Genomic DNA, 21,379 nt, shown 5'->3' with positions numbered 1-21,379 from the left:
ATGGTTTTGGGAGCAGAGGATTTATATCAGCAGACCCTGAATCCAATTTCTTCATTTTACAGGGAAGGAAACTGTGACTAAGCAAGATTTAAGGGATTTGCCTAAGGGCAGACAGATGCTGTGTGGCAGGAGCAGGATGTGAGAGCCTGGTCTTCTGACTCTAAAAGCAATGATTTTTTTTTTTCTCCTGTACCTTTCATGCCTACAGAGATTCCGTGATCAAGTAGCCAGCCCTCTCTTGTGGTCTCCTCTGAGCTTATAGAGTCTAGATTAAGCCTTGAAACCTTTCTCCCTTAGTAGGACAGGCCAGGGCTTACCCTCCCAGGATGTTGTGTCTAAATACACCCGAACACTTTTATGCCACAGTAAGGTATCGAGATACAGCTTCAGTGAAGGTCTGGAGCAAAATGATTTCTTTTTAAGACCCACTCACATTTTGTTCATGTGCTGCTACCCAGTGAATTTTAGAAAGTTGACCCAACAGGTCAAGGGCATGTAGCCATTTACTCTATTTTCTTTGTATTGAGGAAGCATAGAATGGGAAGTCTCCATTTTGAATAGATCAGTGCTAGACCATATCACACCTTACTTCAGCTATCACCACGCAGTCCAGGACTCGAGTGGAGTCCTCAGAGAGGAATGCTAGGTTAGAGAAGCAGAAATAGAGGAAATACATGGCCGTGGTATGAGTCAGGACTTAAGTTAGGAGTTTTTGATGCTCACTCACACAAAGAACCAGCTTATGCTTGACGCATTAGTATTTCTTCTATTCCTTTCCCCGGTGATTTTGTCGATAGTGAAATATCTTTGTCTGAGCACTCTGGCGATGTAGCCGTAGGCGCCATAAAAGTGCAGAGATAGATGGATGCTAGTTCAATTAAGCGGTCTGATCCCAGCCTCCTGCATGCTAACCTTGTCTATTTTAGGTTTAAATTTCTGCTCATACATTTTTTAAAAACCAAAAGAAACATTACTTTTCAAGGTTATGTTGAAGTCTGAGCTTCCTTAAACAAGATGAAAAAGAAAAAATGCTAACTGTAATGCACTTCCTCACAATAACGTTTCTAACTCCATCTGAAGTCTTTTAAATATACTCCTTGATAACATTGGATTCATCGTAATATACAAAATCTTTGGCTTTCAACCAAAGCCATCCTGAGGCAACAGGACAACTCGTAGGTTCTGCTCCTGCTGGCCTCTGGATTCAAGAGGGACTCCCAGTTCCAATTCACTTGGACTGTTTTTTCATTGTTATAGGTGGTAAAATTCAGCTGACAATATTATCAAGTGAAACCCCCCCAAAATGGCGTCAATTATGAGAGGTGCTTTTCAGTTATGAAAAGTCTCCATCAGCCGTAGAGAACAAAAGAGCAAATGAATTGTTAACCTTCAGTATGCCGAGTGATATTATTGATTGAATGCAAACACTTAAGAAGGAGATCTTTCATTTGTATCAATTATGTATGGATAGAAATTAATTTATACCTCTGGCCAGTCACCTGTTCCTCTACACACTCAGAAGCATTAGTGACCCCTTCTAATTTCAGAGACGGTCTCTATCTGGAGCGCCCAAGTGTGGAGCGTCTGTAGGAGTCGGAAAGATATGCGGGGAAAATGAGTGAGGGGGAGAGGCTCCTCCAACCCCATGTTAACGAAAGTGAACAGGGACACACAGTCCATTTTAATAGGTCGGTCACTCCCACATGACAGTATCTACAGCTTTCGAATGCAACTTGAGAAATAAAATTCCATTTATGAACACGGTTAGAGAGATGCCTTCTTTGGTGTTGGTCGCTGAGCCTTTCATAAACAGTCTTGGTCACCTTGCATACCAATTTATCCCATGTATCCTTTCTATTTAGTGGAGGAGTTTTGTGTTTTTAAAACCTCATTCCCTAAACATCTCTAGCTACCTTTTGTTGTGGTTTCTTGTCCCATATCCCTGTTTAATTTCTGCAGAGGTAGAGAAGAAAAGCAAATCTAAATGGCAAAAGAACAAAGAAGACCACTTTCAGATACTGAACCATTTGGTGTGCGAGTGTGTGTGTGTGTGTGTGTGTGTGTGTGTGTGTGTGGAGTGTTTAGATTCACTACCATCTCTCCTTTTTAAATTTTGCTGGATAGATCCCTCAGAAAACCTTCACACTCACTATAAACCCTATGGGACCAAAAAAAAAAAATTGTATTTTCCTAAAATGTTCCACTTGTGGAGAGTTGGTGAAAAGTAAAGATACCATGCTTAGGAACCAGAATCCAGGCTCAGCTTCTCGACAGAAAGCTGGAGTCATAGTTAGAAGAGTCAGATTTCTAAAGAAAATAGTCCTATGGATTACACACGATGGTCGCCTCTGGTGACATGATAGAGGTTGGCAGGGGGTGGGAGCAACCTTCTCTTTCTGGAAAAAAGAACTATATTATCTCTTCCTTTTTGCCTAGTTACAGGTGCCAACAGTTTAGCTAACCCTTTCTAAGGCAGAAATAATGAATGTTTTGTCCATCCACTGAAATATGTTGAATTATTATTTTTGGAAGATGGATTTATCATTTATCATGACCAGAGTACACAATTTGCACGAAGAACAATGATTTTCACCTCCCCTGCAGTCTGCTAAGCTCCAGAAAATTTCTGTAATTGACATTTAAAATATGATTCCTATAGAAAATCTTTTTGGTTATCATTTCTCCAATTTTTGGTGAAGACTTTCTGTTCTTTTTGATAAGTAATTCTAAGTGATTTCTTTTTAAAGTTTTTTTTTGACATTTAGCACTTTTATTTTTATTTGTGCTACAGAAACTGTTGCCAGATGATTAAAAGTATGACTTTGCCAGGCTTAAATCCCCATTTCGATTTTCTCACCTCCTTCTCCTTGGACCTTTTAATGGGTACAGAATCATTTTCTAAGACATTTACTGGGTAGCCAATCTATAGAGTCACCAGGTTATAGATATTCTTTAAAAATCTGAATATTTAAAATAGGCATTTTCTTTATAGTACTTTGCTATAATTAAAATCCTCATTTGCTTAAAAGGAGGGAGCATTTCTAAAGCAATAAATTAGCATTGCTTGACCCAAGGTCACAAGTAGTGCTGATTCTTTCTGGGTTATTAATACCTCAAAGAAAAAGAAGGAAGGTGTAATAATTCTCCTGCAATAGAGGTAAGATTTTCCATTTAATCATGGAGAAAGGTCGTGACCTTTTGATCTTAAATTGACTTCTTTCAGAAATGTGGTCAAATTTCAGACAGGTGAATTCTAAACCTTGGGAAGTCAAGGTTAAGTTGGGATTGAGGTGGTCCACAGATGGCGGTCTTTGGGGAGATTTCAGTGAATTGCTTTGGTTTTCAACCAATGCTCCCGGGCACAATCCTCCCCACTTTGGCTGGTGTCCCCCCTCCCAAATAAGCTTAATCGCTTAGGAATGCCTCCCAACACTAGGGTTTTATTTTGGTCTTTGGGAATTGACTCGATATTAGAACAATGACATTTGAAATTAGGTTTGTCATATCAAGATATTTTCTGGTTTGGGATTAGTAATGGTAACTAAAATTTATATAGAGTCTGTTTTGTGCTAGGTACTATCCTGAGTGCTTAATGGATATTTTCTCATTTGATCCTTACAACAATGCTGCTAAAATGCTGAACATTATTTAAATTCTATATTATAATTTTATATATATATATATATCACATTTAAAGTTATAATGATTTTTTTTGTTGTTTTTGACATCATGGCCATTTTTTTCTCTTCTTCCCCCATTGCCCCTCAATTAAACCCTCCTTTTTAACATTGTAAAACTGAGAGATGACGGGTCTGGTGCTGGATTCATTCAGCATTCCAGAAGAGGGTCATCGGCTTATAGATTTTTAGTTAGAAAGGTTCTTAGAGAGCATTTAGTTCAACCCCTCATGCTACAGATGGGGAAACTGATACCCAGAAAAGTTATTTTAATTTATGTTATCTTAGTTACTTTATAGATAGAAACCAAACTACTTTTGCTGCTGGTGGTAATTTTTTAAAGGAAGAATAAATTCAGGTCTCATGAGGTACAAAAAAATCCAGTTGGGGCTAAAAGGTTTGAGGTTTCCTTCTCTGTACCTGTCACTGCTCCCCTCACAGACTTTCCCAAACACTTTAATATAAGAGAAATATAACCTTTAAAATGGGGTAAATGTTTGTTTAGAAAGGTCCCTGGGGGTTAGTACATTGTTTGAAGACAGCCTACACCCCATTGGTTCTGATGGGGTGTGCGCTGCTGAATGTTAGTCTGAATTTGTGCAGCCTTACTGCAGAGATTAAAAAAAAAACAACTTAAAAAGCACCAGAATTTGCTACTGTTGTTTGATTGCTTTTATATACCAGCTTCAAAATATGTTTTGACATTTTATTATGCTGTGAATCAAGCCTCAGATGGGTGTCATGAAGGATGAAGTCTTCCCCAGACTCCGGCATATAAATACTGAAGGAAGGCAGTTGAGAAGGAGAGGACCCTTAGAAGTTTCCAAGTTGGGCTCGGGCACCTTCGGGGGCGCCTCGAAGGCCCCACAGAGGGAGGGTTTGAGCTTCCGATTTCTCTCCGGAAGGCACCCGGGGCTTTTTGTGTTGCCATGTCCCGCTCTTGCATTCTTGTTCTTGGGTTGTACTCTCAACCTTTTTTGAGGAAGTCTGGCGCCTACGAACCACTTTCCACAGCAGACCCTGTAATTTTTGGCTGTCTTTTTCTGTTTTTCAGACTCAAGTCAATCTGAAAGTCCCAGCCAGCCAAGTGAAGCCGACATCAAGGACCAGCCAGAAAATGGTAAGTTGAGCCTGGGGTGACTCTCTCCTGCCTCCTTTTGAAGCCCCCCAGCTGTGCCTCTAGCCCAGAAACTTCCCAAACTTTCCAAACTTGAGACCTCCACCGAATGCTGAACTCTCTGGTCGTTTGGTCTCCCCAGGCAGTCTTGCCAATCCTCTGAGCTGGAAGGGACTTTAGCAGCATCTGGTCCAACCTGTACCTGAGGAAGAGTCCCCAACCAGGGGCCAAGAGGCCTCTCTAGGATGTTCCTAGTGACGGGAAATCACTACTTTCCAAGACAACCTTGGGAGGCATCTTAGGGAGCCATGAACAAACATTTATTAAGCAACTATCATGTACTTGGAATTATGCTAACCACTAGGGATTGAAAGAAAGGTGATTTTAGGGGAAAACTTTCCCTCCAGCCTAAATTTGCCCTTTTCACCTTGTACTTATTAAGTAGAAAGCAGTAGGGAAGCAATGAGAAACTGAACAGATGGGAGACATTGCTCTTCCTTTTATTTTCCAAATAGCACCAAAAACTAAGGGGGAGCTGCATTGAGCTATGGGAGCCAGGGTAGAGAGCCTTAGCCTCTGTTCTGCCTCCTGCCTCGCTGTATATCATAGATAAGGCACTTACCATCCCCTGCCTCGGTTTACCCTGATGTAAAACAAGGCAGTTAGACTTGAGGATCCCTGATGTCCTTTCCAGCTTTATAAGGCATTCTTGTATAGGATATTTGAGGTCAGCTTACACCCCTCAATCAGAAACTTTCAAAACCTAGGTTGGAAGCTATGAGTTTTGCAAAGAGATATTTGTGCTGGACGCATCACTTTGTTGAAAACTTGAAAAATATGAAGCCCTTTATGTCTTCTGCTTTAAATAAGTTTCATTGATGCCTTTTTTCTTTATGTCATCATCATGTTAATACCCTTCACCCCAAACTGAATCCTTCTTTGTGATGAAACTCTTAAAGGCTCAGTGTTCTGGGGAACTCTTTGTACATTGAAGAGAAGGTGCCAGCCTGCGTGAGTGGAGGGAGTTTCCTCACAAGGGAGTTCCCTCTATCAGTGAAATCATGGTTTTGGTCACTTTATCTCTGTTGAGATGCTATATGTTGAGTGTCATCAGTATAGATCACTCCTTCGTTACTTAGATGGGTCAGTCACCTCATGAGGGTGGCTTGTTCTTCCATGGACCACCAGTGAGGAACCATCCTGCATTTGGCTCTCCCTTGGGCGTATATGATATGCTGCTATGTTGGTGGTGGTGTTGCATCATTTTTCAGGCATGTCTGACTTTTCATGAGCACATTTAGATTTTTCTTGGTTTGCCATTTCCTTCTCTAGTTCACTTTATGGATGAGGAAACGGAGGCAGACAGGGTTAAGTGACTTGCCTAGGAGCACACAGTTAATATGTGTGTGAGGCCAGATTTGAACTCAGGAAGATGAACACTGCTGACACCAGTCCTGGCACGGCATGCTCTCTGTCCACTGCACTTCCCGAGCAATGCTAAGTTGTCTAACATAGCCAGTTAGTAAAAATGACAGGGACGAAACGGGAAAGTCTGGAATGATGATCTTGGACAGATTTTAAAATATGACTACAAATTTCTTTTTAAATTTTTCCCCACTTTTGGAAAAAAGGCTGAATTAAGCTCGTTGACCCTCAAGAGTCCGAGCGCCCAAATCCCTTGAATAACCCTTTTCCATCTTCCTGGCTGAGCTAATTCTGTCCTCTTCCTTTGATGGCTGTTAGTGTTTTTGTTACTTCTACCTTCCTGTGCCTTTCCTGGCTGGAAGAAGAGATGAAAAGACTTAGTACCAAGGCTGGAAAATTTTGAGTTAATGGTCTGCTCTAGGGGTGGGGAACCTGTGGCCTTGAGGCCACATGTGGCCCTCTAGGTCCTCAAGTGTGACCCTTTGAATCCAAAATGGCAGCACTTGAGGACCAAGAGGGCTACATGTGGCCTCAAGGTCACAGGTTCTGCTTGTGATACCGTGGGAAGGAGAAGAAATTTGGAGTCAGACAACCTGAGTTTGAATTTCCCTCTCTGGCACAACAGCACCGTGACCCCAGGCAAGCCTCTCTGAGCCTCAGTTTCCTCCTCCAACAGCCTCTGAGTTTTCTTCCAGCTCCAAACCCCCCGTGATTCTGTGATCTTGCCTGCTAGACATACCCTGTGTCCTAGGATGGTTTTCATTCCATAAGCCTCAGCACTTCTGTGAATCGTCAGGTGCCAAAAGCTCAGAGCCCCACTGTTCTGAGACTCATCCCACTGTTTACTTCTTCCACATATTTTTAGCTGACATTTCTCTGGTCCCTTATATTCTGCAGAGTACTTTATATGAAAAATACACATATACGTGCATACGTGCACACGTGTATACAGCAGAGCTTGTAGAGGTTATGCTGAACTGTTTAGTGTGGCTAATAAGGACAAACATTTACACTTGCACATACTTTTAAGTTTAAAATTTTGTTTTTTGGGCCAGACATGTGATTTCTTTGGTTCTGGGAAACTCCAGTGAAGGCCCTTCCTGGATGAAAACGGATCAGCCTCTGGTCTTGGGGCCCTTAGAGGTTAAGTGACTTACCCAGAGTCTTGTAGTCAGTAAATCTTAAAGGCAGACCCTGGACCCAAATTAACTTGACTCTGAAACAGCCTTTCTCTGTCTATTACATTAAACTTCCTCACTCATTCCATATCTCTCTCTGTCTCCCTCCCTCTCTCCCTCCCTCCCTCTCTCTCTCTCTCTCTCTCTCTCTCTCTCTCTCTCTCTCTCTCTCTCTCTCTCGCTCACTCTGATTTTCTCTCTCCATATATGTACATAACTGTATACAGAAATAGATGTGTGTATATACATATATAAAACTTCATTACAAAATGGTCTTGAGTTTTCTACATTCATGGTGATTTTCTTTTCTCTCAATCAATAGAGTTTGTCTTTTAGACATAATCTTCTGTGACTTCCAATTCAGTTCAGTGTTTAAGTCTTTATTACACCTCTCCTCTGTGCCAGGCACTGAGCTTGGCCCTGAAGATGAAAAAAACAAAAGACAAACAGATAAACTGAACCAAACCCTGTCTTCAGGGAGTTCACATTCTATAAGGTGATGTTTAAAATTTTTTAAATTTTAAACTTTTTTATTTTAAAAAATTCATTTGAAAATTTTAATTTTAAAAATTTAATTTAAATTAAATGAATTTTAAATATGTTTCATTCACAAAAGCATTATTAAGTACTAGAGATCCAAAGATTCCATTATCCTGCCGTACTTGCAGGGTTTCAGGGCTCTTGGCACACACTGCCTCATTTGATCCTTCCCTTAACCCTGGGAGGTGGCTGCTATTGTCACCCCCATTTTAGAGCTGAGGAATTTGAAGCTGAGGCCAGGTGACTTGCAGATACCCCCCTGGTTGTAGGTCTTACTTGGTGCCCTGGATTGGTCAGAGCTTGAGAGGTCAAATAAACAATCCTCTCAGTAAAAACATATTCAAGTCCCCCCAGATAAAAGCCGTCTCCTAAGTTAGAGGCATTGCACCCATGGCCCTCCTGCTACACTCCTGAGTGCCCCTGAACCAGGATAAGATGTCATTGGGAAATATTTAACAAAATAAGACATAAACAGCACTGAATTTTAAAACTAAGTCACTGGGTACCCTCAGGGAGCCTTATTTATAGCTTAGGGATCCATCCCCATTTCTATCAGAGATTCTCACCACTGTCCTAGACAGTTTTAAAAACAGCAAGAGGAGCAGCCAGGTGTGCAGTGAGTAAGAGCACCGGCCCCAGAGTCGGGAGGCCTGGGATCGGTTCCGGCCTCAGATACTTAACACCCACACAAAGTAACTGGCTGTGTAACCTTGAGCAAGTTACTCAACCTCAATTGCTTAAAAACAAAAGCAAAAACACAGCAACAACAACTTTGGGTAAGAAAATTCTCTAGAGTCTCAAGAACCCTTTGCTCATGTCTAGAGTTAACTTTACCTCCTCCTTGCCCTAAGAGCCCATGGCTGGATCCTGGATACATCTGCAGGGGAACCAAGTCAAATCATGCTCCCAGTGTATCTGCAGTGCTCACAAAGTCTTATCTGGTGTTGAGGGTGGGGAGGACGTGCCCACCTCCTCCAGTACCGTTGCCGGCAACACACAGCTAGGAAGTGACTGAGACTGGATTCGAATCCAGGTTTTTCTGGCCTCAGGTCCAGCATTCTACCCATGATGGTGCATAAAGTCCCCTTCCGATACCACTTCTGACACAGTCTAGTAACATGTTGGTGGGCAAGTCCCTTCACCTCTCTACGTCTCCATTTCCTCAGCTATAAAATGCATGAGTTAGGCTAGACCTCCCAAAGGTCCCTTTCAGCTCTGGATTTCATCCATGGTTCTTCCCTCCTCAAGCTGATTTTCTCCTGATGTTGTGGGTGGGGAGATCTAATAATTGTTTACAGCAATTTTTCATCAACCTTTTAAAAAGTGTCATTGTCATAAATTGTCCTCATTCGTCATTTCTCAGTCAGTCAATACTGGGGGCTGTAGGTTTGTTTTTCTAATTGTCTATAGGCCTATCCAAATATATTAGTTTAGTTTGGGGTTTAAATAGAACTCTGGTCTGCAGGGTTTAGTCACTCAAGCCTGGCCATCCCCCTGGCAAGCCTGTGTTTCATCTGACTTCATAAAATGGCCGACAGACCGTTTTCATGCAAATATGAATCCAGAGAGGGTGAGACCTGGCAGCATTTCCCAGAGCCGTCTGCTGGACAGAGATTGTGCTTTCTGCAATCCAAGGCGTAACCATCACTGAGTTCCAGAGCCTTGGATCATGGAGCTGAAGGAACAAGGAGAGTACCCGAGTCCAGCTTACGTGCCAGACAAATTTACCTGAGCACAGAGCTACAGGCGGTATAGTGCAGAGGAAAGGACACAGGAACTGGGGCCGGACGTCCCAGGCTTAAATCCAAACTGACTTAGGTCATCTGTGTTACCTTAGGCAGGTCAGTCTACCTTTATAAGCCTCAGTTTCCTCATCTGTAACAGGATGGGGTTGGACTAGACCTCCAACCCCAAGTCTGTGCTCCTGGAGTCAGGAGAAAAGGAAAGCTCAGCTGGTAGAAGAATATGTCAGTCCCTTCCCTTCATTGTCCATACCTGTCAGAGAAGAAAGAGCAGGAATAATGGGTCACCCTGTCCCAACTGAAGATTAAGCATTTCTCCAAGAACAAAATGCAATCCATCCCCCTCAGAGCTTCTCCCAGGCTCTGAGAAAGCTGCTGAGTCCATTCCAGGAGATGATATAATAGCCCTTAGGAGTCTCAAGGGGAAGGTGAGTTTTATCTCTTCCCTGAAGGCATTCAAATCCCTAAAGGAGAATAAAGATTTCAGTTAGACCTTTTCCTCTTACCTGGCATTGCTGTGAAAAGGAAAGCACTGTGTCTTCCTGTTGGGGGAAGGATCAAGGATGAACCACCTACTTGGGGTTCACTCTCATGAGCCTCTCTTTAGAAAGCCTCGGATTCAGTCCCTGCTGTATGACTTACGCATTTGGAGGCAATTAATGTCACCTTCCAGGCCTCAGTTTTCTTTTCTATAAAATAAAGCATTTCCCTAGATGACCTGTATGATTGTAAATCATGACATAATAATAACAATAATAAAAATTTATGTAGCATTTTAAGCCTTGCAAAGCTCTTTATAAATATTATCTCACTGGATGTTCATCAGATGCCCGTAGCAACTTTAGGAGATGGGTGCTGTCATTATTCCCATTTTGTAGATGAGAAAACTGAGACAGTGAATTGCCTAGGATCACAGGGCTAGTAACTGTCTCAGACAGGATTTGAACTAAGATCTTTCCGACTCCAGGTTGAGTTATCTGAAAAGCCATGAATGTTGGTAGAAGGACTATATAGACTTTCCTCCCCAATTAAAGAGATAACAAGTTCACCCATCTTTGTATGGGATGGAGGGGGATGGTATTCTTATCCCTGATCCCAAGGAAGTAGGCAATGGAAATGAATGGTATTTCCCTGGTAAACCATGGAGAATGAATAGACAAATGGTAATGTACCATTTCATCCAAACCCATAAACTTGTCCATGTAACTTTACCTAAAGTGGATGCAGCTGTTTCTTCCCAGTCTTAAGTTATCTGTTAAGGACTTCTTGTTTTATTTCCCTTTCCCACTCTTTTTCCTCCCCTAAACATCCACTTGCATGAGAATTCTTATTCCACAAGAATTTGGAGGCATTATGTGAAGCCCTCGAATAATGTGTCAGCATCTTGGAGCTCAGTGGGTGGGCACATGGGTGATATCTGATCAGGAAAGGTCTCTTCGTGTGTGTCTAGAATAGGTATGTATCAGGTAAGAAAACAGCAGACATTTGTCACAAGCCTGCTCTGTGAAGGGTGCCATGCTGGGCACTGGGGAGATGGCCACTTGAATAAATGGTTCAAGTAACTCATCATCTAGTTGGTGAATCAATTAAGATAAATAGAATCGACAACATTACAATAGAAGTGTATTAGAGGTGACAGCTTATACCTGAGGGGCTCTCATTGTCAGGCAGGTAACCACTTTATGAGGAAACTAGAATCTAAGGCAGATTTTAAAGGTCTGGGAGGAGGAGGGAAATTTCAGTCACAGGGAAAGGCCTAAACAAAGTGATGGAGGTGGGAAAGTACATGTTTGGGGGCTAATTTTTAAAATGTCTGGAAAGGCAGGGTAGTTCCAGGTTATGGAGGGTCTTAAATGTCCAGCCAGACTTTGATCTTGACTCAGAGGCAACAGGGAGGACCTGAAAATATTTGAGTGGAGGAGTGATATGAGCAAAATAAATCACTCTGAGACCTATCGAAAGGAGAAGGTAGTCAGGAAGATATTTTAAGAGACCTTTGCAGTAGTCCAGATGAGTGGGAATGGGGGTCCCTACTTGGCTGATGGAAATCGCAATAAAGAAAAGTCAGTTACATTCAAGAAATACTTGGAGGTGAAATTGACAGGACCTACTACTGATGGGATCTGAGAAGTAGAAACAGCAGAAAATCATAGCATCCTCCCACAATCTCAGAGCTAAAGGGGCCTCATTGACCTGCCAAAGAATCCCATTTACAACATACCCAACAACTTGAATTCTGGACTGCCTCAGTTATCAGTGAGGTCTGGTCCTAGCAATGATTCTCTCACTGTATTCAAGACACGCTTTTCTCCAGCCAAGAGATCCTATCCCACAATGCGGAGGTCTCTAAGGCAACTACACAGTCAGCCATCGCTTGGACTCCAAAAAAGGCCCTTGCAGCTGCACTCATGGCTGTCTGTGGAAGTAGGCTTTCATTGCAAATAAGTAAGATGGTTTTGTATATGTTTTCTTTGTTGCCTTGCCCTCCTCTCCCATTCTCCAATTATAACCTCACCCTAGTGATTATTAGTTCTGAGAAAAAGTTGGATAAATAGGATTTGACTTTTTGGGGTAACCATTTCTTTTCTCTTTTGCTATATCTGCAAATGGGGAAATCACTCTTGAGTACTGACTAGATCTCTCAATCTCTCATCCTTTCTCCCTCTCCCCCCTCTCCTCTTCTCTCCCCCTCCCTCCCTCTCTCCCTTCCTCTTTCTTTCTCTCTTTCTTTTTTCTTTCTTTGTTTCTTTTTCTTCCTTCCTTTCTTTCTCCTTTCTTTCTTTTCCTTCCTTCCTTCCTCTTCTTTTCTTTTCTCTCTTCTCCTTTCCTCTTCTCTCCTCTCCTCTCCTATCTCCTCTCTTCTCCTGTCTCCTCCCCTCTCCTCTCCTTTCCTTTCTTTCCTTTCCTTTTTCTCTCCTTTCTTTCTTTTCCCCTTTCCTCTCCTCTTCTCTCTTTTCTTTCCCTCTCTTTTCCTTTCCTTCTCTGTCTTTTCCTTTCCTTTCCTCTTCCCATCATCTTCCTTTATGCTATTGTTTTGTACTATACTATTAAATGCTTCTGTTGCCCCTTCCTAGATGCCCTCAGAATAGGCTACTTTTCACGGATGAAGTTGACAACATCTCAACAGCAGACACATCACTTTCCTCATGTTGCAGATTCTAGTTCCATTTGACGATGTTTCTGAAATGCTCTCAGGGCCTGCTGGCTGCTCTTTCCAAATCAAAGTGAAAGCTCACAATTTATTGTCTCAGGGTTTGGCGCAAGCATAACAAATGTCTATTCTTTCTTTCATAAGCATGTCCTCTCAAAAGCTGCTCTGCACTTGAAGAAAGAAACCTCAGCACCTCAGTGAACTGTCCAGGGCTTTACAATGAACCCCCTCTGATACAGAGTCAATTAATATATAATAATATTATTAAATATTAATACAAAGACTAATCAGGCTACCAACCCTGATCACTTAGTTCTGGATGGACTGCTTATCCATCGAGAAATTTTGCCTAATTCACAATTTCTGTGGGTAGTTTCTGGAATTTATAAAATGATATTCCCCTACTTGAGGGGGGGCATTGCGTTTTTTTCAGCAGCTGGTTGGTTTATCTTTATTGTAGCTTGTGGATTTTATTTTGCAAGTACCTAGCACCTACTCTCTTTTTTGTGTTTTCCTTTCATATTTTATTCATGAGTAAAATCAGCAAAAATCTCGTCAGTTGAGACAATGTTTTCATGTTCCCAAATAAGTTAAGTTTTGACCAATTCTTAGAAACTTTCTCATGCTTTCTTGCTAGTTAGTGAAGTCTTTAAAAAAAAAAAAGTAAGGATCCATAGATTTGGAGCAGGATAGGAGGCCATCTAGCTTTTTCATCTGTAAATCCCAGGGGTCTCCAGGCCTTGCAGAGTAGAAATGTGGGGAGAAATCTTTGGTCATCCTAGATGCAAGAAAAAGCATCATGTAGAGAGCAGAGAGAAGCCTGGATAGGAAATCAGGGAGTGTGCACTGGGTATCCAGTTCTGCTGCTTATAACCTCTGTGATTTGGACCAAGTCTTATTCCTCATCTTCCTCATCACACTCACCCCTCATTTCTTCCTCTGTAGTTGTTCTCCAGCTCTAAATCCTCTGAGCCATCCCTTGGGTTTAGCTCAAAAGAGAGGCGTGGCTCATTATAATATTTCAGGTGGAATTGGAGTCAGCCCCATGTTTCTGAGGGTGCGTGACCAGGCCAGGTTCTACCTATCTAAGCCTTAGTTTGGTGCCCCTACCTCACGGGGTTGTTGTAAAGCTCAGGTGGGATAATGTCTATAAAGTACTTTGCATAATTGCCAATATTATGTAAATGTCAGTTAGACATGTGGAAGGTGGTTCCCATTCTAAGAAAGGTAGACATGGCCCATTGGCATTGGGATGGTGTTGGCTAGTAGGCTGTCATTACAAAAGAGAGGAAAGAAAAGTTGTCCATTTAATGGCCTGGACTTCCTCCTATAGACCTGGAATCTTAACTTGGGAGTCACAGGGTAGACATCAAGGAAGGTCTCTACTTGGTTGGGGAGTAAAACAAAAAAATATTTTTTTACTAACCTCCAACTAAAGGTTATCTTTTCCTTCAATTCTTAATGTAGACAACCAAATGATATTCTGAGAAGAGGTAGACTTCACCAACCTCCCAATGGGGCCATGACCCCCCCAAAAGTAAAGAACCCCAGCTCTAGACAGAACTTCACTGAAGACAATATGAATTTCTTTTGTACAAAAATGTGTCAAATAGGGAAAATGTTATATGTGGAGTATATTTTTATAACCTAGAGTTATAGAAATTTGCATCTCCCCACAAATATAAGATATGCAAATATATGTCTATATATTCATATATATGTACATATATGTCCACGGATATGTTGGAATATATTCCCATGTTGTATCAGTAAATTAAATTATGTACACACATGCACACGCACAAACATACATAGCTGAACCAATTATTTCATTATTTTAGGAAACTACCCAGGTAGAAACTTCCTCTCCCAGTGCAGACAGGTGTAACTGAAGAAGAGTCTTAGAGAGTTTCTGGGGTCTCTGTTAAGTTTAGTTAAGTAAGTTAAAGTTAAGTGACTTGCCTAAGGTCACACTGTTCAGTCATGTTCAGTCATTTTTCAGTTATGTTCAGTCTTTGTGACCCCATTTGGGGTTTTCTTGGCAAAGATCCTGGAATGGTTTGCCATTTCTTTCACCATTTTGCAAATGAGGAAACTGAGGCCAATGGGGTTAAGTGACTTGGCTAGGGTCAAATATAGGTAGTGTCTGAGGCTGGTTTTGAACTCAGGAAGATGAGTTTTCCTGACTGCAAATCCAGTGCCCGCTGCATGATTGCACCACCTAGAATTGGGGTGGAATCACTGCCAGTTTGTATGTCACTGGTGGGATTGAATTCAGCTCTTCCCCTCTCTAAGACCAGCCCTCTATGCCCTTAGCCACATGGCTTCATAGACCCATGGTCAGAGGGGTTTTAGAAAATACCCGTAATGTATCATTGTTACAGACTTTTATGGCAGTAGAAGATCATGGCTAGTTCTACAATTAAATAGCAATATGGCGCCATGTCCATTAGGTGAGAAACTGCTACGGTGCCTTTCCTTCCCTCCCCAATTTTTTGTGACAACTACATTGGGAGCTTGTTTGATAGGGAACCCTTCTCAAAGATTGATTTAAGAATACACAAAATGTATGGGCTAATGATTGCTCTCACCTTCCTCCTTATCTATTAAACATTGGCATTTAAAAATTGGGGGCCTATAATGGGGTGTGTGTGCCTTCCGTGCAGCAAGTATTGGAGGAAGTTTGGGGCAGAAAACTAAGTTTTAATTTGTTGTTTTCAAGTGCATATATTATTTGGGGGGGGAGGGGGAGGAATTACCCATTTGTGTACCAGTAAACTGAATGCAACATAAATAATTTATCCAGGGATTTAGAGTCGCTAATCCAGATCGATTAGCTTCTCACTAGAAAAATTCATGCAGCCACAAGGATTTTTGGCATCATCTTTTCTGCCTGCAGCCTCCCCATATTTTCTCCCTCTTCTACAGCTTCAGGCAACTGTTTCCCTCAGTCATCGGTGGATAGCTGAGCAAATCTACCAAGATACTAGAGATAAAATGGGGGAAAACCTCCTTTACCAAGCTCACAAACCACAAAAACCGTGGTTTCATTTCTGCCGTGAGGAGAAAGACAAGCCTTCTGGCTTTTTCCTATTGGAAGCAAATGACTAAAGTCCAAGGAGACAAAAGGAAATCCATCCATCCATCCATCCATCCATCCATCCATCCATCCATCCGTCCGTCCGTCTCTCTGTCTACTATCTGTCAGTCTCCCTCACCAGACCCCTTCCCCCAAAGTAGGAGTGCCTTCCCGCATTTTCCAACTCCAGGAAAATTGGCATCTTCCTGAGTTTTTGGTATCATCTGGAAGTAGGATGGCATGCCAGGAGGAGCTTGATCCAGAGTCAGAAGCACTAGATTCAAATCCTTCCCATAATAACAAGTTTATGACTTTGTGCACATCATTTCCCTTCTCGGCCTCAGTTTCCCCATCTGTGAAGTGAGGGGCTCCAGTGAGATGACCTCAGGTCTAAAGCAGTTGCCCTTTGGCTGCTGTAAGACTCTAATGACATTGCATAAATAAAGCAGGTGTCAAATTCCAAAGCACTGTCTCGATGTCCATAGGTATTGTCCGTGAAAGGGGAGCGGTCAGTCAGTCAGTCAGCATTTATGAAGCATCCGTGTCTAGAGACATTGGCAGGACTCCCCTCCTCCCACAGGGTTATTGGGAAGAAAGCACTTGAGAGGTGATTAACGAAATGCTGTGGGTTAGGGTTCAAAAAGGCCTCATGCTCATAATGGGTACTCTTATATTTGCTGAACTTAAGGCACCAGCCAGGAGAATCAACAGGGCCAAGCAGAGAGCTGGTCTGCCTGCACATCTTCTCTGTCACATGCTAGCTGCGTGACCCTGGGAGAGCCCTCGCAGTGACCCAAGGGCCTCTCCAGAGGCAGGGCTGCTTTTTGGAAGGAGTTCCCTCTACTGATGAGATCTCAGAGCTGGAGCAAATAGAGCAGAAGGGGGAGATGAGGGCAGCCGGAGAGGAGCATGAGCCCCCCCCACACACACACTGGCTTTCAGACTGAGGCCTCATACTGGACTGAGGACTGTCACCTGCTATGCCAGGAGGCACCACTCGGGACACCTCAGGCATCACGTGTCCTCACAGGTGGCTGATGGAGGGAATCCACAAAGTCTTCACAAAAGGATATGTCCATCCTTCCTTGGGCCTCCTGGGCCCAATCTCCACTTCAAGCTCCAGGAGAGCTCGGGTGTCAGTCCCACTGGGGAAGGGTGGAGGGCCCTTCTTCAGCCAGGAAGCAGGCTGGATCTAGCTTGGCAAGTGAGGAGAGGGGCAAGTCGAGGGGCCCAGTGAGGGCTTCTCCAGAAGACCCGGATGTCACCTCTTGTAGCAGGTTTAGTGGGGGGAGGCAAATCACAGCTTCCAAAGAGCACCAACTTACCTGGAAAGTGTTGCCACGCTTCTCCCACTGAGATCACACAAACAGCTATGAGCAACCTTTGGTTTGGATGGAGTCCTGGGAGAAAAAGTCTGGCTTTTGAAGTCTTGCTTTTGGTTTTTTTTTTTTAACTTGATTAGTTTGACATTTAGAATTGAAGCCAAAAAAGAGCTATGAGGTCCTAGATAATTGATTTGAAGTTGGAAGGGCCTTTAGTGGCTATCTACTCCAACACCCTCATTTTACAGATGGAGAAATAGAGGTTCAGAGGGGTCAAGCCATTTGCCCAAGGCTACACAGCCAGAGAGTGCCAGGGGCAGGATTGTTCTGAGCTCAGATTCCAACACTTGCCGGTGCCACACTGTTCATAACTCCCTAGTCAAAGCCCTTTCTTCCTCAGAGCTCACTTAACACTTTATTTCACACCCCATCCACTTCAACACCCACCCTCATTTTGCATATGAAGAAACTGGGACCCAGAGGGAAGGAAATGACTATCGTAATGTCATTCGTGTAGGAGAAAGTAGTGTATTGAGACAGACCAAGAAATTGATGACGTCTTAAATCAAGTCAACAGACTTCTTTTTTTGAAGGGGGAAAGCCAGGGTAATTGGGATTAAGTGACTTGCCCAAGGTCACACGGCTAGTAAGTGTTAAGTGTCTGAGGCTGGATTTGAACTCAGGTCCTCCTGACTCCGGGGCTGGTGCTCTATTCACTGTGCCACCTAGCTGTCCCCCTCCCCCACAAGCATTTATTAACCACTTACTATGTGCTCAGCACTTTACTGAGCTATATTACTACAAATATGACGCCCAGAAAAAAAAAGAAATGATAAATATCTTCTTCTTTTGTCAAATTGCATCTGGAATATTGTGTTTAATTCTGGGATTTGGGGGGAAGTTTCTGTCCAGAGGAGATTAGCCAGGATGGTAAGCAGACTTGAGGCCATGGAAGGGCAGTTACTTGGAGGAACTGGGAATGCTTACAGTGTGGAAGAGAAGCCCGGGGGCATGACAAGGTATGATAATGGCCTTCCAGTGTTTCAAATTCAGTCGCACTGAAGATGGATTAGGCTTATTCTGCTTGGCTCCCAAAATAAAACTCAGAGCAGAGTGATGGTCCAGTTGAGGCAGATTTCTGCTGAGTCTAAGGAAAAGCTTCCCCCTAGTGAGTGGTCCCAAAGTGGATTTGAACACATCCCTGGAGGTGTGGAAGGGAGGGTGGATGCCCACTGTTCAGGGATATGTGGAGGGGATTCCTGGTCGGACGTGTCATACTCTATGACTTCAGCAGTCTCTGTGTAGAGTAATTGTTCTATGATTTAATGTCATTCTTCGAGCATTTATCAGGTACCTACAAACTGTGTACCTGCCACTGTGATAAGGTTCAATTCAGTCATTTTCTGGTCAAGTCTAACTCTCTGTGACCCCATTGGGGATTTTCTTGGCAAAGATGCTGGAGTGCTTTGCTATTTCTTTCTCCAGCTCATTTTACAGATGAGGAAACTAAGGCAAATAGGATCAAATGACATGCCCAGGGTCACACAGCTAGTAAATCTCTGAGGCCAGATTTGAACTCAGGGAGATGAGCCTTCCTGTTTCTAGGCTTGGCATTCTATGCTCTATGGCTCCATCTTTCCTTCTTGCCCTCAGGGAGCTTACAAAGTTTCCTCAACATATAGAAAGGATTGCAGGAATCTCCCATTAATGCCTACCAGTAGAATGTCAGCCTCTTTAGGCTAGGGACTGTTCCATTTTTTGTCACTCTTTCCCCTAATCATGGAAAGGCAGCATAGCAGAATGGTTAGAGCAGGAGTTCTTAGGCTGGCATCTGTGAATAGATTTCAAAGATTCTGGGCACTTGGATGGAAAAAATCTTTTGTATGAACCTCTAACTGGAATATAGCATTTCCTTCAGTTGTTTAAAAAGAATTTCCTGAGAAAGGGTCCCCAGACTTCACCAGACTGCCAAAGGGGCCAGGGCACAAAACAGGTGAAGACCCCCTGGCATAGGGAGGTGGCCTTAAAGCCAGGAAGATTTGGGTTCAGAGGTTGCCCCTGACTCATACTGTCTTGTGAACTTGCATAATTTTCAGTAATGCAGTACTTTTGAGGGCCCTGAAAGCCTTGTCAGATTTTCCTGTGTACCTACAACTCCGTCTGCTGGATTAGATGCAGTAAGAAGTTGGAAGAGAAAAATGGGGTGGACCCATGGGGAGGTGTTCAAGAGTTTAGTCAGTATTCCTCTGGTTAAGTGAGGTAGAAAATCAATCTGTGCTGGACCTGAGACCTTCACCTTCTGGAGGGTGTGAACATGTCCACACCAAACATACCACTCAGGTTGGTTGAGTCCCTGGCCTAACACACGCTTCTATGAATGTGAAATATTAACAATAACAATGGCCTTGAAGGAGGCTTGATGAGACAGCTCGGAATTTAGATTTCTTCAGTTTCACAGATCACAGAGGGTCCAACCCATGGAATTTAACCCACCGAGAATGAAGCATGCTTGGGGAAGCCAACGGCCAGACAGGAGAGAGATGCCATCCCTCCCCCTTCCCCTTCCCCTTCCCTTATCCCAGTCTTCCTGGCCAAACAATAGACCACTTGTGTGCTCCAAGAGGCCTAGACACAAGGTGGAGGTTGAGAACCACTCAACCCACGTGGGTAAGGAAATAGAGAGTTGTGTTTGCTTGTTTAATTAGCCGGGTATTAATTGAATAAGCCGCTGGGACAGTGTGAGTCACATCTTTGAAGCAAATGCTAAGAAATGTATCTTGTCTAGCGCTCCAGTTACCGTCAGACAATCTGCTCGGACAAAGGGACCCAACCCGACCCAAAGAAAGAGGACCAGCGGCATCCCGCATTCCTAGTGGAGAGAGGGAGGCGCTTCCTCGCCATTTCCAGATCGAGTTTACAGCACTCTTGCTATTGTATGTTCAAGTGAATTTGGGGTTGTGTTCGATATAGAAAATGCAGCTGGTAGGAATAGTAAACTGTCTGAAGAAACCAGAAAAAAAAAACTAACAAACGTGTCCAACAGAGACACAGCCAGCTTAGTAGGTGGGGTGCTGGACCTGAGTTCAGACAATTACTAGCTTTGTGACCCTGGGTGAGTCACTTATCTCTCTGTGCCTTTGGTTGCTCTTCTATAAAATTAGGGCCTTGGACTTAATAGCTTTCGTTCCCTTTCCCAGTGTTAAGTCTGTTACCCTATGCCCCCATGTATGCCCTCGCTAAATGGCATTTGGATCATTGACTAAGAGGATCTAAAACTGGATAAGCCCACAGGGTTGATCTAGCCCTGCTTCCTTATAGACTGTGAGCTCCTTGAGAGCAGGGGCTGCTTGTGGGGTATTCTTTGTGTTTTGTTTTTTGCCTTTCTTTGTACCTCCAGGATTCTGCACTATACCTGACCCACAGAGGCCGCTTAATTAAAGCTTGTTGACTTAACATAAGGAAACGAAGCTACAGAGAAGCCAAGTGACATGCCCCTAATATGTTATTTGTTCTAAGCTTTGTAAGCACCACCAGCAATAACAATAAACCACTCAAAGGTGTACGCCCAGAAAAATCACATCCCTTTATACCCTTCTGACTGTATAGTCACAAATTCAAACAGATCAGACATCTTGTTGATGTAAGTAAACCCTCCAGTGATGTGGATGACAGCTGATTCACCACTGTCCATCCCATCTGACTCTCATCTGTGTCCTGTCCTCCCTTGAATTTATCACAGGAGGTCCACCCAGTGTGCTCACGGACCTTCCTGGATATTTGTTAACATCTCAAGGATGTCAGTGGGGCATGCAGGCTGTCCAATGCTGTGGTCTCCAAAGAATGGAAAATAAGTATTTTAAATATATAATTTCTAAAATGAGTCTTGAGTCATTAAAAAAAACTCAAGTAAGCATTGATTTATTAAATAGCCATTAAGTGCCTATTGTCTATGCATATATATGCATGTGTATATATGTGTGTGTTTGTGTAAGTGTGTTTGTGTGTGGATAGGAAGATGATAGATAGAGATACTGAGGGATATACCCAAAGGTAAGTAAGTTAGGGTCAGTGTCTCTAATAGCTTAAAGTCCACTGGGCAGGAGGAGATAAGATCTAAAGACAGATAAATGTCATAACTGATTATGATG

At 42.9% G+C, this 21,379-nt stretch overlaps 1 protein-coding gene across 8 annotated transcripts in view; it reads left to right on the top strand.

The window, feature by feature from the left end:
* Window positions 1-21,379, top strand: part of LOC138165284 (nuclear factor 1 A-type) — a 463,507-nt gene that overhangs the window by 248,620 nt on the left and 193,508 nt on the right. For all 8 annotated transcript variants that reach the window (XM_069093447.1, XM_069093448.1, XM_069093446.1 and 5 more), the window contains exon 3: window positions 4,732-4,797. In XM_069093447.1, coding sequence (XP_068949548.1) covers window positions 4,732-4,797 — 66 coding nt within the window. The remainder of the gene's footprint in view (window positions 1-4,731; window positions 4,798-21,379) is intronic.

The sequence above is a fragment of the Petaurus breviceps genome, unplaced genomic scaffold (assembly GCF_028583685.1).
Source record: "Petaurus breviceps papuanus isolate PSGF00001 unplaced genomic scaffold, PetGlider_PUasm1.0 208, whole genome shotgun sequence".
Lineage (NCBI taxonomy): Eukaryota > Metazoa > Chordata > Mammalia > Diprotodontia > Petauridae > Petaurus > Petaurus breviceps.
The sequence above is the reverse complement of the archived record's forward strand: the minus strand, read 5'-3'. Positions and strand labels throughout refer to the sequence as shown.